The sequence below is a fragment of the Vipera berus genome (assembly GCF_964194415.1).
Source record: "Vipera berus genome assembly, chromosome: 8".
Lineage (NCBI taxonomy): Eukaryota > Metazoa > Chordata > Lepidosauria > Squamata > Viperidae > Vipera > Vipera berus.
In genome coordinates this window covers 26,287,392-26,314,410 of record NC_138211.1, presented here as the reverse complement: position 1 = coordinate 26,314,410, position 27,019 = coordinate 26,287,392, and the positions used below count along the sequence as shown (strand labels likewise).

The window sequence follows — 27,019 nt, the reverse complement described above, 5'->3', positions numbered from 1 at the left end:
GCGGCAGAAAGAGAGAAGGCTGCTTCACGTTCAGAAAAGTGCATGTTTCATCTATGAGCTACAATAAGCTGCTGGCTTATTGACTGTAATTCTGATGGCAAAGTAATCCCAGCCTTTCTCAGCCTCGCAGCCCATCAGCAGCTCTCCTGTTTTCTCAAACAGGAAGGACAGCCATGGCAACTCAGAGGAACAATGGTTTGTGTTGCCAAGGGGAAGAGAAGCCAAGCTGATTCCTTCACATCCCTGGGTGCCAGATGTGTGTGTGCGTGTGTGTACAAGCTTAGTTTCTAGTGCTGGTCTTGCAAATTCCTAAGCCGTGGAGCTCTGCTAGATCACATCAAAGATCTATGGGGATTTCATTCTCCACAGATGCCACAATCCCACAGGCAGGAATCTGTCCATATGTACATGTGTACGCATGTGTGCATGCTTGCGAAGCCGTTCTCCTATTGTTATTTCCCAACTGACAGCATATTCGGGCACATAATTCAGGGCCAAGCAATCACAGTTCTGTTGGCCATAATGCTCTCTATTTTTAAAGTCATCCAACCTGGAAACTCTTTTATAGCAATTTATCCCCAGAGTTGAGCAGAGATGATCATTCCTAATCCTGAAACGAAACATACATTGCAACCTTGGAAGGAAGGAAGGGAGGGAGGGAGGGAGGAAGGAAGAAGAAAGATAAGGAGGAAGGAAGGAAAAAGAAAGATAGGAAGGAAGGAAGGAAGGAAGGAAGAAGAAAGATAGGAAGGAGGAAGGAAGGAAGAAGAAAGATAGGAAGGAAGAAGGAAGAAGGAAGGAAGGAAAAAGAAAGATAGGAAGGAGGAAGGAAGGAAGCAAGGTAGGAGGAAGGAAGGAAGGAAGGAAGGAAGGAAGGAAGGAAGGAAGGAAGGAAGGAAGGAAGGAAGGAAGGAGAAAGATAGGAAGGGAGGGAGGGAGGTGGACTCAGATGCAACTGGGGTGCCATAGAAAACCTGACGGACCAGGATAGAGCAGATGAAGAAGGTTTCTCTAAGTGGTCACTAGGAAATGAAAATGACTTGATGGCACATAATTGATCAATTAGGGAAAAAGAGGAGGAGGGTCTATGCCTTAAATTAAAGGCAGGATATAAATCTAACAAATTCATGTATAAATATTATTTTTTATTCTTTCTGAAACCATACAAGGAGATCCCACTGGTGGAAATTCATGAAAAAGAGCTTCTTTCTTTCTTTCTTTCTTTCACCCACCCCTTGGTAGGCAGTTGCTTCCTTTCCAATCTTACCTGTTTTCCCATCTGTCGCGTCCCCTTCGGATGCGGGCTCGGCCTCTGTGACCTGAATATCAGGCAAGGTGGTGGGCTTAATGACAGACCTTGGGATGAAAGAGAGGAAGACGTCAACACCCAAGGGGGTAGGAATAGCCAACAGGGCTTTGTCAAGCTTTATGAAGCGAGCAATTCTCATTAAGGTGCCAACCATCAAAGGACGTTTAGTCCATCGGTTGGGGTTGAAGGTGGGAAGAAGGAAGGGAGTTCCATTATGGAAGCCCTGCACAGCTGGCCACAGGTCTACAAGGAGGGCAACACTCAGTCCTCCGAGGGGAAAGGGAAGGAGAAAGAAACGCGGGATGGAACCCGGTCTGCTGTTTTACAGTGGTGGTCCCCAACCTTTCCGGCTTTGCGGACTGGCGGGTGAAGGGGGAGAAGAAATGGTCATGTGTGAGTGGCAGGCACGCACGTTTGCACACGCAGCTCCATTTGCACAAGCAGTGAGCACATGCATGCGCGAGTGCCCATTGCTTGCGCAAATGGAACTGCACAGGCAAGCATGCGCGGCTGCTGCATACACAGACCGTTCTGAACGGGCCGCAGCCCAGTCCTGGGGACCCCCTTTTCACAGGACTGTAAAACGTTTACTACAGGCTGCTCTGCCATCTCACATGGGTCCTGCAAAAAGGGTCATTTAGATAGTCAAGCTGAGCTCCAGATTTCCAACAAGGGCGCCAAATTTCAGAAAGACAGGACAGGGAGTTTAATTGGATCCATGAATTGAGGTCTCCTCTGCTGAAAGGAACTTCCTGATTGTGAGAATTATGAAACAATAAAGCAACCTGCATCCTGCAGTCATGGGAGTTCCATCCCTTGGAAGATTGGGGAACCATTAATCCAGGATGTCACTATTGCAAGATGGGCAGCCATATAAATTGGTTAAACAAATAAATATTACAAACTTGAATTGAAGGCAATCTTGACAATCCATCTTTAAACTGATATATGTACTTTCACATTATCAAAATCTCAACATAGCAACTTTTGGGGGGATTCTGAAGGAACTTGCATCTACATTGTGAATAACTCATCCACAGGTACCAAGTAACAAGATCAGGTCTTCAATCCACTGACTTATTGGGGCCAAAACTTTCCAGTGCAGAAAGGCTGGTCTCTCTGCAGCAAAAAGCCTCTGAGAAGGCCTTCCCATTGTTGAGCTGTCAATTTCCAAGGAATCTGTGCTCATTTGGATGACAGCATCATGGAAAGCAAGCTAGAGGAAAAAAACCCATCCTACAATAGTGCAGCTGGTTAGGATGTAAAGCTATAATCTGGGTAACTGCAGGCATAGATGAAGCAGCCTTTGTGCCTGCATTAATTTTGTTTGGGGAAAGAAAGAAAGAAAGAAAGAAAGAAAGAAAGAAAGAAAGAAAGAAAGAAAGAAAGAAAGAAAGAAAGAAAGAAAGAAAGAAAGAAAGAAAGAAAGAAAGAAAGAAAGAAAGAAAGAAAGAAAGAAAGAAAGAAAGAAAGAAAGAAAGAAAGAAGGGAGGGAGGGAGGGAGGGAGGGAGGGAGGGAGGGAGGGAGGGAGGGAGGGAGGGAAAGAAAGAAAGAAAGAAAGAAAGAAAGAAAGAAAGAAAGAAAGAAAGAACTCAATAAACCCAATTTCATTCAAAAAGGTATCAAAGCCAAATGAGCTGAACCTCCTAGACAAAATCCAATTTCCACTCCAATCAGATAATGTCAATTGAAACAGATTATATTGTTATGTTATATATCATATCATATTATAGTAGTATTCTGTTATTTTATAATAAATAATTCATTTATCTTATGAATAAAAACTCAAAGCAGTGAACGTACATAATACTCCCCACAAGAACAGCCCTGTGATGTGGGTGTGGGTGAGAGAGAGGCTGTTTGGCCTAGTAGTTCAGGCACCAGGGTTGAAACCAGGAGACGGTGAGTTCTAGTCCCGCCTTAGGCATGAAGGTCGGCTGGCTGGCCCTGGGCCAGTCGCTCGCTCTCTCATCCCAGCTCACCTCACAGAGCAGAAGGAAGGAGTATTCAGCACGTTTGTCACCTTGAGATATTTATAAAACTAAGAAAGACAGGATAAAATAATTAAAAAATAAAAAAAATATTCCAGGAATTGAAATTCTCATCCGATGGTATTTTCATATTTAGGTCAGCCTTCCCCTCCAGTCCAAACCTTTATTTAAGTCAAAGATTACAGAGAGTCATCTTGAAACCAAAACAGGAAAATCAAAACAGGCAAAAAAGAATTATATGTTATCACACAAAGGATCATGACTGCAGGCTTGGGGAATTTTCCCTGCAAAACTCTGCCCTTCCAAAACAGCCAGGCTGCATTGTGGAACCCGGGCTAAGCCCCACAGCAAATCCTCCCAGGATTGTGCTAGGAATCCCTCATTAGTCTTGGATCAAAAGACCAAAAGAGCCAGTTTGGTCTAGTGCAGGCGTAAGGCAACCTCGGCTCTTTTATGACTCGTGGACTTCAACTCCCAGAATTCCTGAGCCAGCCATGCTGAGGGGAAAGGGAGAGGTTTCCAAGCTGAGCCATGCTGGCTCAGGAATTCTGGGAGTTGAAGTCTACGAGTCCTAAAAGGGCCAACGTTGCCTACCCCTGGTCTAGTGTTAAGGTATCAGGACAGAAACCAGGAGACGGTGAGTTCCAGTCCCGCCTTGGACACAAAAACTGGCTGGGTGGCTTTGGGCCAATCACTCCAGCAAACAGGTGGACGGTTTGTGGGGAAAACAGGTGGAGGACGTGTTCATTGCCTTATTTAGAAAAATAATCAAGGTAGGATATGTATAGAAAAACAGAGAAACCTTGGAAAAAATAATCTGATCAGGTGAGAAAGGTGGGGGGTGAGGCCAGAGTTCCAAAGGGGCTTCCTGTCCTCCCCAAAGTCCCAAATCCCCCCCCAAGCAGGCTATAGGAGCACCTTTACCTCTGAGAAAAGCCCATTCAGAGCTTGGTGGGGGAATCTGGTGCAGAGAACAGCTGCTCGCTCGCATCTCCTCTCTGAACAAAAGAGCCATCGGAAGTGGGTGGCAGACATTTGCCTGCAACCGGCCATTAGCCTTTCTCTCCAGGCACAAGCCATGACTAATACGAATGTGCACGCACGCGCACACACACATGCCTCCCGCGCAGGGACGTGTACTGACCCGTGGGCGCCCAGGTTGCAGCCAGAGTGCCAGGAGGAGGAGGAAGGAGGCGGGCGCAGGCGCTGGTTGTCATCCTGCATCTGCAAGCGGATGGGCCTGCAGAGACCCCAGGAGATGTTCAGCAGGCCCTCCACGATGAACTCGCCTTCTTCCTGCGGGGAGGGAGAGCAAGGGGATGAGCACTTTGTTCTATGGACCTCCCCACAGCTCTGCCAATAGGTGTGGTCCACCTCGTTTTGAAGTGTGACCCTCAACGTGCCACCCAAAATATGGTATGAGCAAAGAGGAAACCTTCATACTTTATGGTATATAAAGGTAAGGTAAAGGTTCCCCCGCACATGCGTGCTAGTCGTTTCCAACTCTAGGGGCCGGTGCTCATCTCCATTTGAAAGCCGAAGAGCCAGTGCTTGTCCGAGGACGTCTCCGTGGTCATGTGGCCGGCATGACTAGACGCCAAAGGTGCACGGAACGCTGTTACCTTCCCACCATAGTGGTCTCTATTTTTCTACTTGCATTTTTACGTGCTTTCGAACTGCTAGGTTGGCAGAAGCTGGGATGAGTAACAGGCGCTCACTCTGTTACGCGGCACTCGGGATTTGACCTGCCAAACTGCCGACCTTCAGATCGACAAGCTCAGCATCCTAACCCACTGAGCCACCGCGTCCCTCTTATGGTATATAGACCACCATTTATAGAAGGAGGAGGAGGAGGAGGAGGAGGAGGAGGAGGAGGAGGAGGAGGAGGAGGAGAAAAGAAGGAGGAGGAGGAGAAGGAGAAGAAGAAGAGGAGGAGGAGGTGGAGGAAGAGGAGGAGAAGAGGAGGAGGAGAATTATTATTATTATTACTATTAATATTATTGGCTGGAGGAAAAGGGAGCCTAAGGCCAGAACTGCTCTGCCTTCCTCAGGCAGCGAAGTCTCCTCGGCTCCTGATTTCTCACCCTTTGTGCATCTGGGGACCGAGTCCTTTTCCTACCTCTCGATGCCGAAGCTGCAGGTTGTGGCCCTCGTAGTAGAGGTTGTATGTCTTCAAGTGTAGCAGGAGCTCGTTCCTGGAAGGGGGGAGGGGCAGGAGGAGTTAGAAGAAGACAGGGACCCTGGGGAAGTCAAAGGCAAATGCAGGTAGTCCTTACAACCACAGTTCAGCCCCAAATTTCTGTTGCTGAGGGAGACAGTTGTTAAATGGGTTTTGCCCCATTTTTACCACCTTTCTTGCCACCGTTGTTAAGTGAATCAATACACTTATTAAGTTAGCCACGTGACTAGTGAGTGAATCTGGTTTTCCCCATTGACCTTGCTTGTCAAAAGGTGGCAAAAGGGGATCCCGTGGCCCTGAGACACGGTGACCGTCGTAAATATGAGTCACTTGCCGAGCAGCTGAATTCCGATCACGTGACCACAGGGATGCTGCGGTGGTTGTAAGTGCGAAAAAGGGTCCTAAGTCACTTTTTCCAGTGCTGTTGTAACTTTCAACCATCAGTAAATGAACTGCTGTAAGTTGAGGATTACCTGTTCAGTTGGGGGGGGGCCACAGTTTCTCTAACCACAGACAGGGACCCTCTTCGCCAACTGCCTGCAAGAGCTAGTGGCACAACCCAGGCTTTGACGGCAGGGACCAAAAACCTTCTAGCCAACACAGCATGAGGTTCTGCCATTCTGGCTGCAGTGCCTACATTTCACCAAAATGGTCTCTGGGACCCGATGGCAGATCTTACAGTCCAAACACTGATGCAAATCATACTAGAAATGCTGGCTCACTTTACAGGATGCCAGCCTCCTCCTGAATAGATTTTTATTAAAAGAATCTGCAAAAATAGCCAGCCATGGGATCCTAGGGCAGGAAGGGACCTTAGAGGTCTTCTAGTCCAACCCCTTCCCATGGCAATAGACCCAATATCACCCCGAACTTTAACGTTAAAGCCACGTTCGCTTTAAATGGACAGGCAACTTAGGGACACTTGCCTAAGGGAATCAACCAGGGCAATATTTCTCAAACTTAACAACTTTTAAGATCTGTGGACTTCAACTCCCAAAAAACTGGGAGTTGAAGTCCACAAATCTTAAAAATGCCAAGGTTGACAAACACTGATCTGGGGCCCCAAAAGCATTTTGCTTACACCAACTGCAACTGCAATTCACCAAATATCATTCAGACATGCCTGCAATGATCAGAAGCTAGAGAAAAAAAAATACTCAGCCTTTTTGGCAAGGTAAAAACGGTTAGTACTAAGCCAATTTATCTTAATCTTTGAGACTGGGATATGTGCCTGGTTATAAACACAGTGTTTTAAAGTAACAGCCTTTTTCTATTACATTCTATAGTTTGGTTTTATTACTCTGACCTTCGGCCAGTGATTTTCAAATACCTTACATGGAAACCCCTGTCTGGGGATGGAAAGTCTGTTGTGTATCTTCAGGCAAGTGGAAAGAGGCTGCCACATCACAAAAATAAGGCATGTCCACGGGGTAAGCGTGTCTCAAGACAGTCAACCTGGCAGCCAGACCCGGGCGATTGAAACCCCCAGCCCTCTTTTACATGCACTGAGACCCACAATGTGTGCAAAAAAAGGAGGTGGGTTTCAACTGTGTGGTTGTGGCTGCCATGTTGACTTTTTTGACCCCTTCTGCACACATAGCTGATGTTTTTAGTCCTTCAATGCATTGCGCATCCTTTCTGTTCCAGGAAATGCACCCATCAATTAATGGCGGGGGGAGGGGATGTGGGGGTCAGAAAAGGCAAGATGGTGCACATGGCAGCATGATTAAAGCCCTGCCCATTTGCACATGCTCAGAAAATTGACAGGCAAGCAAAAGGGGCGGGCTTTGCTCACCCTCCTGATCTTGCCTCCTTTGACCCACCTCGCCTGCTGTCCCCCCGGCGCTGTTTTCTCTAAGCGCCTACCGCATACTCGCACAGAGAGACAACCGAGAAATGGCTTACTTTGAGATGTATTTGTCTTGCCCACAAGGGACCAGAGAGGTCTCGCTGTCAAACTCCATCCTGGGAATAGCATGAGGAACACAGGCCTGGATGTGAAGACAAGAAAAGACTCAGTTTAACTCTGACTTAAATAGAGGCAAAGAATCTCAGCGCCCAGAAGTTACTTAATGCAATGACAAACTGCAAATTCTGTCTGGTGTGTGTTGATCAACAGCGAAATATCCAAAAGTGCAGGAGAAGAGTGTTTAAGAACCAAGGGACGAGTGGAGTGTCAGCGGTAGCTTTTTATTCCTAAAACTGGCAGGTGGCAAGATGTGAGCTCTCCAAGCTGCTTTTGCTTTACAGACAAGTCTTTCTCAACCTTGACAGCTTTAAGATGGGTGGACTTCAACTCCCAGAATTCCCCAGCCAGCCAGCTGGAATTCTACAGAGAAGATCATCTGCCAGGCTAAGAGTGGTCCACGTTGCATCTGCCTAGCAACCCCACTTTCTGTCCAGGAAAAAAAAAGAAAGAAAGCAAGGCAGCCTGCAACCTTCCAGGGCACACAAGTAGATATAAATCCAGAAGAGGCAAATCCAGAACCTACAATAGCCAGATCCAAAATTAAACTACAAAGGAAATTGATGGGCAACTTGCATCTGCTCTGCTTGACCCAGATTCTGGATTGCCTAGCAGGGGAGAGTCATCTCCAGTCCTCCTGCAGAGGAATTCTGTGCCAAGGAAAACATGCAGATGGTAACCAAGCAATGTGGTTGTTGTTAGCTGCGAAGTCGTGTCCGACCCATCGCAACCCCATGGACAACGTTCCTCCAGGCCTTCCTGTCCTCTACCATCTTCTGGAGTCCATTTAAGCTCAAGCCTACTGCTTCAGTGACTCCATCCAGCCACCTCATTCTCTGTCGTCCCCTTCTTCTCTTGCCCTCAATCTTTCCCAGCATTAGGCTCTTCTCCAGTGAGTCCTTCCTTCTCATTAGGTGGCCAAAGGATTTGAGTTTTAGCTTCAGGATCTGGCCTGGGAAGATTTACCTACAGAAGTAGTGAATGCCTCAGACTTATGAGCCCATCAGCGACTGAGTCCAAAAGCATTGGAGGACTTATTCGGACTTTTCTATCTGACTTCTAAAATTTCAAGCATACCTTTGCTGGCTTTAAGAGCTTGAAGCCGATTTTTAAAAGTTAAAAAGACAAAGTTCTAAAGTGAGGAATCGCTTTCCGAGGCACCTCCCCAGTTCTGCAACACCCAAAACCTTCTTGGCGCAACTCCTCGCAGTTCTTCCGTCTGGCCTCTGTTATTCACAGTTGTCCACGAGACAGAGACTCACTAGTTGCAAAACCCCTAAAGCAGGAAGCGGGGCAGCGTAAGGCCAGCGTTGCATCCGCAAAGACATTGTTTTTCCGGAGGGGGGCGGGCAGGAGACAAAGGAAGCAGAAGTACTAATAATACCGCAAGGCCCCAGCAAGGCAGCTGTCTCCACTCCGCATTTCCTGCCGGATCTCATAAGTAGCACAACAAGGCCCAGGTCGTGGCCAGGAGGCTCCACCGGACCTTTTGGGGAGCATGAATACACGCTTCCAGGAGAAGGGGGTGTCCCTGGGGGCATCAGAGCCAGATGAAGGGTATAGAGCCCAGAAGCCCATGAAAAAGGGGGTCCCCCCCTGTCCAAATTCCATATGCAGAAGCAAACTGGGTTGGTAGTGGAGTCAATGGATGGGCAAAAATGCCAAATCCGGTCGAAACATCTGGCTGACTTTGCCACGAACAAAAATAATAATAATAATAAAAAACAGCCAGCAGCTGCATAAGACATTTGTATAGGGGAATTTGCTTTCCCAAGCAAAGAATCTTGTTTGATCCAGATGTTTGTTCTCAGATTACAATAAGCTGGCTTTCCTTGTCCAGTCTGGTTCCTCCTCCCCCCCACACCCCAATTGGGTTGGCCTTCAATTCCATAATCCCCGATCCTGGAACCATCGAAGCAGTTGCCAAAAGCGCCCTTTTGCATTTATGGGGGAAGATTGAGGATCAGAGCCTGGAAAAGAGACAAAATTCTGCCTTCTCTTGCATCCTTCAAAACACAACTCCTCTCTCCCAAGGGACTGTGAAAGAAGAAACAGTTCCCAGAAATTGGACATTTCTTCCAGGGTTTGCTAGATGCTTCAGCAACGAGCACTATAAACATTTAAAGACGCAGCAAAATTCAGACTCTGGATGGGCTGAACTCAAATCAAAGGAAAGTTACAACACGATGCCACAATAGCAGTCCTTGACTCACGACCACAACAGAGCCCCAAATTTTTGTTGCTAAGTGAGACATTTGTTAAGTGGAATTTTGCCCCATTTTTCGGCCTTTCTGGACATAGCTCTTCAGTGTGTCACTGCAGTTGTTAACTTAGCAACCTGGTTGTTAAGCGAATCTGCCCTCCCCGTTGACTTCGCTTGTCAGAAGGTCCCAAAAGGGGATCACATGACCCCGGGACACTCCTAAAAATCATAAATATGCGCCAATTGCCTGGTTCCTGAATTTTGATCACGTGACCACGGGGATGCTGCAACGGTCATAAGTGTGAAAAGCGGTCGTAAGTCACTTTTTCAGTTCTGTTATAACTTCGAATGGCCACTAATGAAGGGTTGTAAGTCGAGGACTACCTGTATTTCAGCTGTGATACAGAGAATCTGGGTATGACGGGGAAGGAGCTTCTCGAGGACTGCTGCTCCTCTTCCTTCTCCAGACTTTTCGCCTCTTCTGCCCTCTTCGTGCCTTTGCCTTTCTCCCGTCCCACCAGCTTCATCTCCATCCTCTCTCCCTTGACGGAGCCCCAACACCCATCTCAGCTCCCCCAGAGGGAAAGAGGAAGGGGGGCAGCTGGGGCTGGATGGCTGGGGGGGCCTGAATCTAGTCCCCAAGATACAGAAACTCCCCCCCTTAGTTTGCATGTGGCCCTGATCAAAGCAGGCTCTGTCGTTGGAGCCTGCCTATTCTGCAAATTCAGCCTTTATACCCAGACTTTTGATGGATTTTTATCCACCGTTTTTAATTCCACATGTTCAGACTACGCTGTGAACAATTTCTTGTTTGTACTACATAAATACCACTGTATCCAACTACTATCTGTATTTTACAATGCAGTGTTTCTCACCCTTGGCAACTTTAAGCGGCCAAGCATGCTGTCTGGAGAATTCGGGGGTGGGGGTGGGGGGGCGGGGGGCGGGCAAACGGGTCCCGGGCCAGAACAGAGTCCTCACTACGTGAAAGGGCCATGTGGGCCCTTGCTATCCCCCTGGGCTCCTCTGCCTGGCATCTGCAGAGGGGCAAAGGGCATCGCCAGCTTTGTAGCATCTTTGAGGAAAGGATGCAAATGATGTCATCTGTCATTCAAGAGGTCACAAAGCCCCTGCTGGGACACCCCCCCCCATCATCTCCTCTTCCCCTTAAGAGTTGCAGGAGCTCCTCCTCACCACTGGGGGCCTTGGGGAGTGACCCCCAGATTTCTAGGGAAAGGTCTGTGCAAGGGACAGCCAAGGCCCTTCCCTGCGCCCCGCACTAGAGGAGGCAGGCAGAAAATCAGGCAGAAGCATCTGAGGCACCCTAATTTTTGCCAAGGAAACACCAAGTTGGTGGCCATGACATCCTTTGCAAATCATTTACATGCAACCGCGAAATCACCATTCAGTGTCATGGCAGGAATTAAGAACAAGGGGCCGGCCTGCAAAGAGAATGCCAAGTTGCACTATTATTCACGACACACACAAAACCCCTGTGAGAAATGCAGGCGCATCACGTGCAAGGAAAGCAGCTGCTCAGCCTCCGAGTGAGGCAGCCTTTGTCCTTCACAAGCAGACAGCTCAGCATGCCAGGGGTTCTCCCCATGCCAAACTCCCCAAGATATTGCAGGGAAATGTTTCCAGAGCACTGGGAAAGGGCTGTGAAGCAAAAGATGACTGGGGGAGTGAAGGTTAAAGCATATAAAGAACGGTTGCAGGAACTGGGTATGTCTAATGTAGAGAAAAGAAGGACTAGGGGGGACATGATAGCAGTGCCCCAATATTTGAGGGGCTGCCATAGAGAAGAGGGGGTCAAATTATTCTCCAAAGCACCAGAGGGAAGGATGAGAAACAATGGTTGGAAACTAACCAAGGAGAGAAGCAACCTAGAACTAAGGAAAAACTTCCTAACAGTGAGAACAATAAACCAGTGGAACAACCTGTCTCCAGAAGTTGTAGGTGCCTCATCACTGGAGGCTTTTAAGGAGAGACTGGACAGCCGCTTGTCTGAAATGGTATAGGCTCTCCTGCCTGAGCAGGGGGTTGGACTAGAAGACCTCCAGGGTCCCTTTCAACTCTATTATTCTGTTATTTGGTTGTTCTTCTAACAGTTCCCAACAATACTGAGAAACACAGAAGCATGGAGGGCAGAAGCTCCTTGCAAACATCAAGTGGTTTGTCCTCGAGGCCTAAAAGAGACACAAGGTGGGATGGAGAGTTCTTGGAAAGGTAAAAGAGTCACAGATGGCTTCTCAAGATCAAGGTGACCTTCCAAGCATGGCAACCAGGCTCAGTAAAAAAAAGCTGATGGCCACAATAGTTGTGTTCATGACTCCACCCCACAACCTCCCCGTCATTGTCCTGAGCTATGTCTTAATTTTGGGAGGCTGCAGACAATGAGGCTCATCTATGAAAGGGCTCCAGGGAGGCCAGAAAAGTTTGGCTCCTTCCAGCTTGCCCAAGTTTGCAAACTGGACTTTAGCAGCATCTTCCACTTAACTAATGGTCTTTGTACATGCAAAGTCCAAAACCTCTAGTCTTACCTGGACAACAATCCCTAGAAGCCTCAGCCAGCCTGGGCTTCCTTCTTCATAAGCCACGAAGCAGAGATGAGGGATCTACATATTTGCATTTTGGCTCTGTGGGAGCCCTAATAGGATTGCAAAACATGCTTTCAACCTACCTGCTCACCCGTCCCAAAAGGTTGGGGATCTCTACTATACACCACGATTACAGAACACAGCGACCAGTTCACACATCACTGAGATATGCTTTGCTAGATAGACAATTCTTGCAATGACTCATTGTCCTATATCCTGCCTGGAGGGTTAGCTCAGCCCCTGATGCGAAGGTTGCCGGTTGATAAGATCACGAGAATGGCAACCCCAACAACGCCCCCACTCCCATCCTTAAAACCAGGGTCACCTCAGTGCCTTCCCTGACATGGAACAAGACGCTTCCAATATACCACTGAACAACATTGGGAATTTTGTCTGGGAAATCCAGCAAAGATGACTTTCAGACTAAATTACAGCCTACATCTCTCTTTCTTTGCTTTGCTTTGTATAATTTATGTCGTTCTCATACTTTCAAAAGCTTTGCCATCTGCCGCAATAAACCCTAATTAGTGAAGGACATGAAGGCAAAAAAGAGTGAAATTCCTCATCAGCAAGACCTAATTCTGGCCCTTTGGGTAGGCACATAGCTCACTGGCCCACACTCATACCTTAGAATAGAAATAAGAGCTGGAAGGGACCTTGGAGGTCTTCTAGTCCAGCCCTCTGCTCAAGCAGGAGAGCCTATACCAGGGGTAGGCAACCTTGGCTGTTTTATGACTCGTGGACTTCAACTCCCAGAATTCCTGAGCCAGCTACCAGTCAAGAGTCATAAAAGAACCAAGGTTGCCTACCCCTGGCCTATACCATCTCAGACAGGTGACTGTCCAGCCTCTTCTTAAAAACCTCCAGTGATGGAGCGTCCACGATTTCTGGCAAGCTGTTCCAGTGGTTAATTATCCTCACTGTTAGGAACTTTCTCCTTAATTCCAGGTTGCTTCTCTCTTTGGTCAATTTCTTACCCTGCCCTCTGGTGCTTTGGAGAATAGTTTCATGCCCTCTTCTCTTCCCTCAAATACTGGAACACTGCTATCATGTCGCCTGTTTCTTCTTCTTTTTAGACTAGCCAAACCCGAGTCCTGCAGCCGTTCTTCAAATGTTTTAGTCTCCAGGCCTTGGATTATCTTAGTTGCTCTTCTCTGAACTTTTTCCAAGGTCTCAACATCTTTTTTGTAGTATGGTGACCAAAATTGGTTGCAGTATACTGGGCATGACAAACACTAGAAGTTGTTTTTCATTGTTTAAAAAATCAGAAATCTTGATCTAGCAGTTGAATAATCCATTCTGTCTCAAATTTGTCATTAGCTGCGAAGTCCTGTCCGACCCATCGCAACCCCATGGACAGCATTCCTCCAGGCCTTCCTGTCCTCTACCATCTTCTGGAGTCCATTTAAGCTCACGCCTACTGCTTCAGTGACTCCATCCAGCCACCTCCTTCTCTGTCGTCCCCTTCTTCTCTTGCCCTCAATCTTTCCCAGCATGAGGCTCTTCTCCAGTGAGTCCTTCCTTCTCATTAGGTGGCCAGAGTATTTGAGTTTTAGCTTCAGGATCTGGCCTTCTAAAGAGCAGTCAGGGTTGATCTCCTCTAGGACTGACTGGTTTGATCGCCTTGCAGTCCAAGGGACTAGCAGGAGTCTTCTCCAGCACCAGAGTTCAAGGGCCTCAATTCTTTGGCGCTCAGCCTTTCTTATGGTCCAACTTTCACTGCCATACGTTGCAACTGGGAAGACCATAGCCTTGACTCTGTCTCAAATAGATATATGAAAATTTGGGGAAAGGCTAGAAGCTGAAAAATTCCTGGAGGAGCCCCTTCTTTTTTGAGGGTCTTTTTCTTCAATATAAAGGTAAAGTATTGAAAATAACATCCCGTAACATATTTGTCATTTGAAATGAAGATTTCATTTAACTCAGGGGTCTCCAAACCTGGCAACTGGCTGGGGAAATCTAGGAGCTGAAGTCCACAAGACTTAAAAAGAGCCTTGGTAGAGCAGTGGGCTAATGCCTCCCTAAGTAACACCAGCTGCCTGCAATTAGTGCAGGTTCGAGTCCCACCAGGCTCAAGGTTGACTCAGCCTTCCATCCTTCCGAGGTAGGTAAAATGAGGACCCAGATTGTTGGGGGCAATTAAGCTGACTTTGTAATAATGCCGCTTGGGGTGTGTGTGAAAGCCCTAATAAGCAGGCATATACATAGAATGAAGGCTATTGCTAAGCACATTGATTTGTGCTTCTTAGATTGTAAGCCGCCCTGAGTCTTCGGAGAAGGGCGGGATATAAATGGATTTTTTAAAAAAAAAAGTTGCCAAGTTTTGGAGACCCCTGATTTAACTGAATCATGGTCTATTAAATCAGGTATTTTGGGCTTGCACAACACACTAGATCAAGGACAGTTAAAGATGTAATGGCACAAGAGCTAAACTTGGTTATTTTTATGTTTCATTTTTTTATTGTGTCCCACATTGCTTGATTAGTTTATGCTCCAAGATCCTCCTCGTTCCCGAAAGAATTCAATAACTAAATGAAACTGCTTGCATGAATGCAAATTGTGAATCATCAGCTAACCACACAAGCTGAGTTCACTGAGTACACCGCCTCTGAGACCTCTCAAGTTATTGTACACTTAAAAAAATTGAAAAGTGGATTTTTTTTCAGAACTGTTAACATTAATTACAACTGGGGAATTCCTGTGCCCGGATCACTCTCCTTCCAGGACCCAGAGAGGCCACAAGAGAATCTTCCAAATGTTATAAATATATGACATTTTGAGGCATCGGCATGGAAAATGGTTGACCGGGAAATTGAAGTTAATGTGTCTTGTGAGTAACAAACAGGTTCAGGACCAGACACTGTCCTGGGCTGCATCTCTTGACAGAAAGGAATTCTGGCAGATGAAGGACCTCTACATGGAAGCAGCTTTTGATCCAAGGCCTAGTGCAGGAGTGAGGAACTATGGCCCTTTGATGACTTGTGGAGAACAAACCTGCTGGCTAAGGAATTCTGGGAGTTGAAGTCCACAAGACATGAAAGGGGCATAGTTCCCCTCCTCTGGCCTAGTGAGATGCTGTGGGAAAACGCCTATAGAGATTCTCAGTCATCCAGGTCATAGTTATCCCAAAGATGCTTTTCCACGAGGCAACTGGACTTTCTTGTTTTCCTTTGAAGACACTTCCTTTCTCATCCAAGAAGCTTCTTCAGCTCTGACTGGGTGGTGGGGAATGGAAAGATTTATACTTTTGCAGACAGCTGTTCACTTGCAATCACCCTTTGGGATGCTGTGGGAAGCTGGCGTTTCTGCTGATAACTGCAATGCTGTTATTCTGATGCTGGGTTGGAGACGACACTTTCTGCCTCTATGTCCACTTTAAAAATTAAGGGTGAACGTTCCTCTTCTTTTAAAGCTTTACAATCATTCTATGGCTCCACCTCTCTCCAAAAGTGGATTGTGGGTCTGCGCTCCATCACTGGAGGTTTTTAAGAAGAGGCTGGACAGTCGCTTATCTGAGACGGTTTAGGCCAGGGGTAGGCAACCTTGGCTCTTTTAGGACTCGTGCACTTCAACTCCCAGAATTTACACTTGTCTGCCTTGGGGACAGAAGGAGCTACCTCTCAGGCAGGCAGTCCGGTCAGGATTCCGCAGCAAAGGAAAACTGAGCCTCAACTACTCCAGAGAAAAATGGCTTCATTCTCTAATTGCCTTCCCTGCTTAGAAATAAATAGCCCTCACCCTGAGCAGGTCAGGGACGGCAAAGATCTAAAGAGCCTCATTTTAAAATAGAAGTAAGAAGAACTGATTTTGGACAATGGAGAGTTTTGCTTCAGAGCGCACAATTTTGTGTCTATCAGAACACTAAGTTCAATTTAAATTAGCCAGAAGATAGTTTTGTGTTCCTGCTGTGGGTGAAATGCTCTTTTTCAGCAGAGCTTGGCCTTGGGGTCTGTAGAGGCCGGATAGGGAATCTGCCAGTTCAGGGTAAACCTTGCCTTACAGGAGGATCGCTGGCCCACTTATTCGCTGTTTCTTCTGGAAAAAGAGCAGAGTTCTGAATTTAAATTATTGTAGCCTCTCAGCCTCCATTTTGATGATGATGATGATGATGATGATGATGCGACTTGGCAGAGCCACATCAGAGACAAAGCACCAAGCCCTGGAGCTGGATTCACGGAGAAGCAAGTTCCTGATTATTCCCATGGAAGACTCTGAGATGACTATGACCAACATCCCTGGTAAGCCTTCGGAGAGCCCTTCCTTCTCACCTGTGGGGCAATCTCTAGATGTAGGGAGCCAGAAGGCGACCTTGCAGAAGGAATCCAGCTACTTTCAGTGGCTGCGAGAATACAATTACAAGGAGGGGAGGGGAGGAAAGGGAAGGGACGGACAAGCTTGCAAGACTCTTATTGTAGCCTATCTCAATAAAGTGAAGTCTGTTTTCTCATCTGGTCTACCTTAAAGGGTTGACACTAGAAATACCTAGGAGAGTTGCCACAATTTGCTTGGTTTGCTTACTTCAGGAAGACTCTGGTTTAACCCTGAAAATATCTACAGGCTGAACTTCTGCTGCCTGATGAGCTGATGCTCATGTTATTGACTTCTTACTTTTCTTTTCTTGCTTATGTTAATCTCCTATTTGTTTTGCATTTGATACTTCAGTCTTTCACCATGAATTACCACAGCCTCCTGCTATTACCTACTGCCAACATCCAGTAAACATTTGGGCAAGGCCACGGCACCGAAAGCGCCATCAATCTGTGGTGGTAGAAAGCAGGTGCATGGAATTGGGCACGATCCAGATTATAAAGGAATCCCATTCTTCATACGGAGATGTCAAATTTGGAAACCACAAACTTGATCATCAACGTGCACTAGAGCAGCAGGCCCAAAGGCACCAGAGCCGAGCATTTCTTTACTTCCAATTCAGAGGATCCCTTGAAAGCTGCAAGCTGAACTAGAAATAACTCGAAAGCCATTTCCTGCCTCAGAAGAAGTCGCCCCGCTGCTGGCATGAAACAGCCTTGGGGTCAGATTAAGTCGTCTTTAGGATGTTTTTCTTCTGATAGCTTTTGCTCAACTATGTACAAAATCATACTTCTCAAGACAGAGGTGCAAGTATAACTGACTGCTTAAGATTTCATCTCTTGCCCTGCAGGGCACCAAGCAGGTTTTCCTCAATGTGAAATGGTCTGGGGGAGTTGGACCACAGATCCCATCGTGCCCAGCCAATATCCTTCCTCATGGACACGTACCCTCCAGTCAACTCATTTCTGGAGGACCAGACTGGGGAAATAAACTCCTGACCATCGATCCCCTAGCACAGACATGTCAAACACAAGGCCTCGGGGGCGGATCCGGCCCGCAAAGTGGTTTCATGTGGCCCCCAAAGCCATCCTGGAAACAGTGAGGGAACGGCCCCTGCTGCCTTGGCCCTGGCCCAGAGACCCTCCTTCTGCCAGAGACCCTCAGATCTGTCCCACTCCTGCCCAGGCCCCCATAGGCACCCTTGATGCCAATGATGTAGAGCTGCCCATGCCCACCCAGTAGGCCATACGCACTCCAGCCATGCCCACCCAGTAGGCCGCGCCCACCCTGGCCATACCCACCCAGCCCCCCAAGGGCAACCACAATGCTGATGTGGCCCTCAATGAAATTGAATTTGACACCCCTGCCCTAGCAAAAGCGGAGCTGCTCCTCCTTTCACGCCCTCTGCACACTTTAACCCTTGGATCTGGTTCACACATGCCTGTGCACCGGGCGCCTCACTCAACAGCTTCCAGATGAATGTGTGAACCTGTCCTATCTTTGGAGTAGACTGATCCAAGAACTGTGCTGTTGTCGTGTCTTTGGCCAGGAATCTTTCAGGTGAGTTCACTGGTGGGGGAGACCTGAGGGATACCTCTCCCCTTCTCCTTCCTGCAGCTTCCAATTAGTGGGGTGCCTGGACCTCTCTTCGGTCCCACCCATTGCTCCCACTCTCTCCCCTCCCCCCCCCCACACACAGATACGGAGCAACAGGTGCAGTAAAGCACACTGCAGCCCCACGCTTCTGAGAAAAGAGGGTTAGGGTTCCAGCAGAGGCGCCTGGTGCAGCTCAGCCAACCCGGCACTTCCGCCCACAGTGCAAAGTCATCCTGCTTTTGACTGGGGACAGTCTGCCACAGGGAGGGCTACGGATGGCGGAAGGTGGCAAGCCCAGCCACCAAAAGTGGGGCCCGGCCCACTTTAGCTTCCAAGGCAGGTGCAGCCTACATCTTTCCAAGCAGGACCTCCTTTGTCGACAGCAAAAGTCAAGGTTCAGTGAAAGCTAGAGAACCCTTGTCTGCACAATCCTCCCTCGGCACAAGCCGACCTACAAACAGGGCCCCCAGGAGCAGGGGAGGGCAGAGCTGATCAGCCAAGACCAGAGGTAGGCAAACTTCGCTCGTCTATGACTCGTGGACTTCAACTCCCAGAATTCCTGAGCCAGCATAGCATAGCATAGCATAGCATAGCATAGCATAGCTGGCTCAGGAATTCTGGGAGTTGAAGTCCACGAGTCATAGACGAGCCAAGGTTGCCTACCCCTGGCCAAGACAATGAGGATGGCCACGACTCAAACTTTGCGACAATTTGGTTCAGGAAATTCAGCCAATAAAATTCGGGGAATTTTGTCTAGACAGGTCGTCCTCAGCTTGTGACACAACAGAGCCCAAGTTTTGTGTTGCTAAGCAATAGAGTTGTTAAGTGAGCTCTGCGCCATTTTATGACTTTTGCTAAGTGAATCACTGCAGCTATTAGTATCACAGTTGTTAGCTGAATCTGGCTTCACCACTGACTTTGCTTGTCAGAAGGTCGCAAAAGGGGATCACGTGACCCCAGGATGCAGCAACTGTCGTAAATATGAGTCAGCGCCAAGCATCGGAATTTTGATCACCTGGCCATGAGGATAAGTGTGAAAAATGGACAAGTCATTTTCCCCCATTGCTGTTGTACCTTTGAATGGTCCCTAAATGAACTGTTGTTAAGTCGAGGACTACCTGCATAATTATTGGGGTTCCCAACCAGCAGCAGCAGATAATGACCTCAGCTGACCTCACCAAACCTTAAGGGGGTCTAGCGTTTGTTGTTTTGGGGGTCAGAAACCACAAACGCTAGACACCCTTGGGGTTTGGATTAAATATAGATTCATCCCAGCTTCTCTGCCCTCTTCCTGTGCCCAACTTACAACTCAGCAGGTCCAGATTCTGGCAATCCCTGTCCACTCCATGCCAGCCTCTGGAACTCCTCTCTTCTTCATTGGCAGCTGGACAGAGGGCCTTGCTGGCCTCACACAACCCTGGCCAGAATGACACCCCTTCCCTGGACAAGATGATCAACCTTCTCCCCTCTTTTCTCTCCCTTTTAATTTCCCTCAGTGATTTGTTTCTCCTGAACTAGTTGTGAGCCCACTTAACATTTTGGGTCGAGCGAAGGCACAGTGGATGCAAGAATGATGCACAGTGCATGGGGGGGGACATTATCTTCCTAGGATGATTCCCCATTTTTTTGCAAGAAGAAGCTAAAAATTGCTTTTCAAACCACATTAGTCCTCATTTAGGATTTGGCCGATATTTTCAACTCATTTCAAAAGGGCAGGAAAAATATGCTGCAGAATTTCAGTGCCGGTCAAAGCTGGACCTAGGATTCGTGGGGCAGGGGGGCATCTGGGTGTCTGCCACATTTTTATAAAACCAGATGGCTTTTCTCTACCATTCAATGCAGAATTTTTCAAACTTTAAGATGTGTAGACCTCAACTCTCAGAATTCTCCAGCCAGCATGCTCGCCAGGAAATTCTAGGAGTTGAAAGCTGAGCATTTAAAGTTACAAAAGACTGAAAAACACTATATTGAATACAACTTCCAGTTTGTGTTTCGCTTGCTAAAAATTGAGAAACTGTATCTAGCTTGGAACCAAAATTTTGTTCTCTATGGAGCACACTGAAGCCCTTCTCAGGATTTCACTATTTCCCTACAATTTCTACTACTTAGCAATTGTTCTTTTATTGGCACTATTTTAGATCAACAGCGATTCCATATTTGCTTTAGTAATTTCATTCTGTCCATTCTTCCTTCCACTCTGTAGACACAGCAGATGATTCCATGAAAATGATCTGGTTCATTTGCAAGGGGAATGAAAAAAAAGCAAGATGGCAGCTGCAAAGCCCCACCCCCTTGTAGGAGTGGCTCTGATCACATGTTCACAGCTGCCATCTTGACATTTTTTATCCCTTCTACAGACACTGTTGCTAATTAGCTTGGAAACAGCAAGAAGGAATAAAAAACTGGCAAAGTATTTTACTGACTCCAAAGCATTTCAGGACAAAATCAGGCTGATCTCTGGACTGAAGGACCAAATAACTAGTTAAATATTTTCAAATAATTAGTCAGTAAACACTCACTGATATCACTACAGGTCAAATATTGTCAGACTCTTTCAAACCAGAGCATGGTCATCTGAAGAACTGGCTTGCTGCCCACCCCTCTTTCTGAATTAAGAAAGTGGCTTGAAAAAGATAACTAAAAATAAGGCATTTGTTGTGTTTTGATCATTGCTTTGTTCTGCCTTTCTTCAATAAATATTTTGCTACTACAGAATAGCCTTTATTGTCCTTGAGCAAAACCAAATTAAAGAAGACTTTAATTGTTGCATTTATCAAAACCTTCCCTAGCACTGTGTGAAGTTATAATTTACGATCGTTAAAAAAAATTACTCTTCCGCAGAATCATTTAGCTAATTTGCTTTTGCCACCAGCATAAATATTAACACTTCTGAACATTAAATTCGTTTTGTTTGGATAACATTCAAACCTTCTCGGTTCCCAGGATCATAAAATAAAACTCCAGTTTACTCCATCTTTCCACTCAGTCCCAGGCCAAGAATCTGCAGTGGGGAGGAAGCGAACTTGAACAGATCTACTTTTGTTTTCAAATAACTTCTCAGGGACAGTCAACTAAAACAATGTGCGAAGCCGGGCTCAGACGCAGGCATTCGCCAAGAACGAACGAACGAACATGCTGTCTCTCCACTCAGGAATTTGGGATTAGAACCAGAAGACGGTTTACAAGTCCTTTCAGACTAAATCGAGAGTGCTTCTGGCACCTCTTGCTTAAGTGTTTTTTTTTCCTTTTCAGCAGGCTAATTTAAGGAAGGTACCATTTCATTGTCCTTATTGCTAAATCAACTCAAATTCTGGTTCCTAGAGATTTTGTCATTATATTCCAAACTAATCCGATATCTACCAATTTTCTGACCACACCAAGAGCTGCCAGGATCCCCCTCTGGACTCCGTTGTATGCAAAGCACACCCCTTCTTTCGTGATCAGCAATGGCTCAGCCTAGCCTGATCAGCCACATCCCATCCGCTTGCGTGGGGGATTCTGGGAGTTGAAGTCCACAAGTCTTAAAGTTGCCAAGAGACCCCCGTTCTACCCAATTCATATACCGTACCCCTTAGAACAGGGGGGCTTTAAACTTGGCCCTTTTATGACTTCTGGACTTCAGCGTGCCTGGCTGAGGAATTCTGGGAGTTGAAGTCCACAAGTCACAAAAGGGCCAAGTTTGAAGACCCCTGGCTTTGACCGAAGAATGGGGATATGCAAACTATTTGCTCCTTTTTCTGCAACAGAAAAAAGGCAGGGTGGCACTGCCTTATGTAGCGGTTCAAAGCTTCCTGATTATTAGAAGGGTCTGTGAGTAAGACGTTGTTGAAACATCTCACTGTTAATGAGCAAAAGGAAACCACATGTTAGAAGAGCAGCAGTTTGAATCAGCACCCATTCTGTTTCAGAGTTTTGAAATAAATTTGCAAATCAGGTAAGGAACTATAAAAGTCTTCCCCAATCTGGAATCTTGTAGATGTACTGCATCTCAGTTGGAAATTCCCAATATTCAGTGCTGAAGACCTGATCTTCTGGATGATACTCTCAATATTCAGACATGGAGCAAGTTAATCATATAAAGAGTGGTGAAATTCTAGTACATAACTTGGTGAAATACAAGGTGTCCCTAAGTTGCAGGCGAGCTGCCCACAAAACAGAACAGTTATCAACGTAAAACCTCTAGCAAAATAAACATTTCCAATTATTTTAGCAACTATTTTAAAGCAAAACCAGAAAATGAAGCCTTAAATAAAAACAACAGGTAGAATAGCATCAGAAGAAAACTTGTATCTTCGGGTCAAAAATCAAATGGAAATAGAACAAACTAGGAGGAAAATAAATACAGGACGCCTAGTATGCTTGCTCTCCATTTGTTCACAACTACAACTCCGGTCATTACAACCCACAATCACAACAACTGTTCACTAGGCTAACGGTCTAGTGCAGGGGTCAGCAACCTGAAACAATGAAAGAGCCACTAGGAACCGGTTCCCTCACAAAAGGAAAAACTGGGAGCCGAAAAAAATGTGTGTGCATGCGCATACATGCGCACATGTGAAGAACAGGGTTTGACTGAAGAGTGGAGCCAAGGCGAGATATGCACCTACCCTGCATATTTGAATTGATTGGATGAACTTTTTTAGTCCCACTTTTTTTTTTTTTGGACTGCAGATGGCAGAGGACTGGGAGCCGCAGGAGACAGCTGAAAGAGCCGCATGTGGCTCCGGAGCCGCGGGTTGCAGACCTGTGGTCTAGTGCAATTTTAGGAAGAAGGAACGGCTTTTTTTTTACACATTTCACCTGCACGGCTCCTGCCAAAAGACGATGCTCCAGATGCTCCTTGCACCAGCAGTGGACGTTTCTCCCAGAGCAGGGGTAGGCAACCTCGGCTCTTTTAGGACTCATGGACTTCAACTCCCAGAATTCCTGAGTCAGCTACGAGTCAAGAGTCATAAAAGAAGCAAGGTTGCCTACCCTTGGCCTATACCAGGGGTAGGCAACCTCGGCTCTTTTAGGACTCATGGACTTCAACTCCCAGAATTCCTGAGTCAGCTGACTAAGGAATTCTGGGAGTTGAAGTCCATGAGTCCTAAAAGAGCCGAGGTTGCCTACCCCTGTCCCAGAGGAACGTCCACCACCCCGCCTGAGGCGCCCAGGCAGCGCGGAAGGAAGGCAACCCCGCAGACGGCTGCCAGCCCAGCTTCCTCTTTCCACCTTCCTCCCTTCCACCCCGCTTCTTCCGGCTCCTGAGATCAGCAATCCGGGCCGAGAGCCGAAGCAAGCCGGGTCTCCTCCCGGCCCCAAAGGCAGCGGATCCAGGTTGGAAGAGACGAGAGCTCCACCTGCCCTGCGCATCACCCTTGCCGGCTTCTGAACTCGCGGGCTACGCTCGGAGCCCGTCTAAGCCGGCTTTTCTTTCAGCGAGCCAAGATGTCCCGAGGGCACCGCTGCGCTGAGCAAAAAAGCGAGAACGGCGGACGTCTGAACGCGTCCCCGAAGGCCGAGTCCGCCACCCCAGGCAAACTCGGGCCACGCCGGGCGGGAATCGCGCCCAAGCGCTGGCGCCTCTGGTGGGAGGGATGGGCGGGTGGGTGGGAGGCCAGTCCCCACGACCTCGCCTCCCCCAACTCTGAAGCCCCGGCCCGGACCCGAGTTAGCGCTTCTCGACGGGCGCGGGCTTCTGGGCGGGGCGGACGGGAGACGCGGCCGGAGGACCACCGGGCTCTAACCACTGGGCCCTTCGCCCCTCGGCGGCAGCAGGCAGCGGGCAGCGCGCCCGGCAGGCTCTCGGGGCGCCGCGTCTTCGGGCTGCGGCGGCGAGGGCGAGGGGCGCACAGGCAGCGGCTCAGCCCAGGCGCGGGAGAGCGGCGAGCGGCCGGCACAGAGCGAGCGCTTACCGGGAGGCGAGCGATCCGGCTCCGGGCTGCGCTCCGCGATGCGGCCGGCGGGGCTGAGCGACGGTCCGGCGCGGGCGGCGGCCAAGTCCAATAAGGCGGCGGGGCGGCCCCCGATGGCCTCGCGCCCCTCCTCCGCGCCCGGCCCGCCAATGGCCGCGCCCCGCCCCGGCCTCCCGCTCGCTGATTGGCGCCGGCGCGGGGAGGGGGCGGGGGGGGGCGCGGGCTCCGCTGTTCTGCCGGCGGGGGGGGGAAGAGCGGCCGGCTGGCGAGGGGGGGATTCTTCCTCCTCCCGCCCGGGACCTGCAGGCTCCCCCCGGGGCTCCTCTCCTCCCCGCAGCCGTTTCGTTTCGGGGGGAGGCCCTCCGCCAGCCTGGCCTGCCGGTCCGTGGCTGGCCCGCGCCCCGCGCTTCTCTCGGCCGGCCTTCGGAGGCGCTTGGCCATCGGCTGACCCCCACCCCCCCACCAGCCCCGGTCCTCCCTTTGGAAAGGAAACGGAGCCGTCTCCGATTCTGGGAAGGCGGCTGTGCGGTCGGGGACCGGCGGCTCATTCGCTCCGTTCCTTGCCCAGTCTACCTGGGGAGGCCGATCCTCGGACTCGCAAGTCTGCAAGTGTCCCGGTTTTACTCAATTCCTCCAGCCGTTTTCAGGACATAAGATAGAAAGGCCGCTGAGGCGTTTACTCATTTATTTATTTTTATTTATTTATTTTAATCCCATTTATTTATTTAGCAAATTTCTCTCTGGCAAGCCCGGCTCTGGGTGAGGTACAGCGAAGACAGTGAAAAAGCAAACGATGCAAAAAACAATAAAAAGAAATAAATGACGGGGATCAGCTTCACATAGCATCTGAAGTTAAAATGTAGTTAAAATGAAACCTAGGTAGGTGGAGAGGTGAACTTCTGCCCTGCTGTAAGAGACCCGGGTTCAGGTGTTCTGTTAGTTACGGAAATTCTGTGGGGGACTTTAAGGCGGTCGGTCGCTCTCTTGTCCTTGTTCTAAAGCAGAGGTAGGCAACCTTGGCTCTTTTATGACTCGTGGACTTCAACTCCCAGAATCCCTGAGCCAGCATGGGGGAACTATGGCCCCCTCATGACTCGTGGATTTCAACTCCCAGAATTCCTGAGCCAGCATGGGGGAACTATGGCTCCCTCATGACTCGTGGACTTCAACTCCCAGAATTCCTGAGCCAGCATGGGGGAACTATGGCCCCCTCATGACTCGTGGACTTCAACTCCCAGAATCCCTGAGCCAGCATGGGGGAACTATGGCTCCCTCATGACTCGTGGACTTCAACTCCCAGAATTCCTGAGCCAGCATGGGGGAACTATGGCCCCCTCATGACTCGTGGATTTCAACTCCCAGAATTCCTGAGCCAGCATGGGGGAACTATGGCCCCCTCGTGACTCATGGACTTCACCTCCCAGAATCCCTGAGCCAGCATGGGGGAACTATGGCCCCCTCGTGACTCATGGACTTCACCTCCCAGAATCCCTGAGCCAGCATGGGGGAACTATGGCCCCCTCATGACTCGTGGATTTCAACTCCCAGAATTCCTGAGCCAGCATGGGGGAACTATGGCCCCCTCGTGACTCATGGACTTCACCTCCCAGCATCCCTGAGCCAGCATGGGGGAACTATGGCCCCCTCGTGACTCGTGGACTTCACCTCCCAGAATCCCTGAGCCAGCATGGGGGAACTATGGCCCCCTCGTGACTTGTGGACTTCAACTCCCAGAATCCCTGAGCCAGCATGAGGGAACTATGGCCCACTCGTGACTCGTGGACTTCAACTCCCAGAATTCCTGAGCCAGTGTAGGGGAACTATGGCCCCCTCATGACTCGTGGACTTCAACTCCCAGAATTCCTGAGCCGGCATGGCTCAGCTTGGAAACCTCTCTTTTTCCCCTCAGCATAGCTGGCTCAGGAATTCTGGGAGTTGAAGTCCACGAGTCATAAAAGAGCCAAGGTTGCCTACCCCTGTTCTAAAGGATGAAGACAGGAAGAACTTGCGTGTGTTGCCTTTTGCTCTTGACAAAGAGGCAGGATATACAGGAAGCCCTCGACTTAACAACCATTTGTTTAGTGACTGTTCAAAGTTACAACGGCACTGAAAAAAGTGACTTATGACTTGCAGCATCCCCATGGTCACATGATCAGATTTGGACACTTGGCCACTGTCAGGTACTTACGACGGTTGCAGAGTCCTGAGGTCACACGTTCACCTTTTGCGACCTTCTGGCAAGCAAAGTCAATGGGGAAGCCAGATGCACTTAACAATCGGGTTACTAACATCAACTCCAGTGATTCGCTTAACAACCGAGGCAAGGAAGGTCGTAATATGGGGGGAAATTCAGTTAACGTATGTCTCACACAAGAGCAGAAATTTTGGGCTCAGTTGTGGTTGAAAGTCGAGGACTGCCTGTAAAGGTAACAAATACATCCAGTTGGCCAGCCTGGGACTCCCCGTATCATGCGAACGAGAGGCAAAAGCAAAGGATGCTACAGTTAGGGCGATGAGTAATTCCAAATTGTTAGCCTGTGTGGGGAAGAAGTGCTCCCATTTCACAAGACTATAATGGTGAATCGTTGGAAAACACTCTGAAGGCCTTTATGCAACACTCCAGTTCTGAGGAGACTGAACAATTTCAGGGGGACGAGCCGGCAATTAATATAAAATCAAGGCACTATTTGACCCTGATTGATTGGCTTTAATGCTTAAGCATGCTTCACTCTCTCTGATGTTTCATAGTGCACATTTTAAATTCGCTGCTGCTGCTTCAAAAGAGTTCAAAATATACCCAGGAAGAAGAGCCTGTGCTCCTGTTTCTTTTCTGGGGTTCTTGATGTAAATTTTGCTCATCTTGGAAACTGACACATGCATTTTTGCAAAACATTCAGAAATCCTCCCCAGCCTTGCAGTCTGCCTTTGGTATCAAGTATCTAATTGCCTGCCACTAAAATCCGTTGCTT

The 27,019-nt window shown here is 48.4% G+C and overlaps 1 protein-coding gene across 2 annotated transcripts in view; it reads right to left on the bottom strand.

The window, feature by feature from the left end:
• The window catches only part of RASSF2 (Ras association domain family member 2), a 37,620-nt gene extending 13,516 nt beyond the window's left edge, over window positions 1-24,104 (bottom strand). Inside the window, exons 1-5 of one of the 2 annotated variants that reach the window (XM_081334120.1) lie at window positions 24,051-24,104; window positions 7,386-7,471; window positions 5,421-5,496; window positions 4,446-4,597; window positions 1,268-1,356 (exon numbers count right to left, since the gene is read on the bottom strand). In XM_081334120.1, the coding sequence (XP_081190246.1) occupies window positions 1,268-1,356; window positions 4,446-4,597; window positions 5,421-5,496; window positions 7,386-7,444 (376 nt within the window). In that variant the 5' untranslated portion in view covers window positions 7,445-7,471; window positions 24,051-24,104. Of the gene's footprint in view, window positions 1-1,267; window positions 1,357-4,445; window positions 4,598-5,420; window positions 5,497-7,385; window positions 7,472-8,523; window positions 8,672-24,050 lie in introns of those variants that run through there. The other variant, XM_081334119.1, reaches the window with a different exon arrangement.
• Between the last annotated feature and the right edge of the window lie 2,915 nt (window positions 24,105-27,019).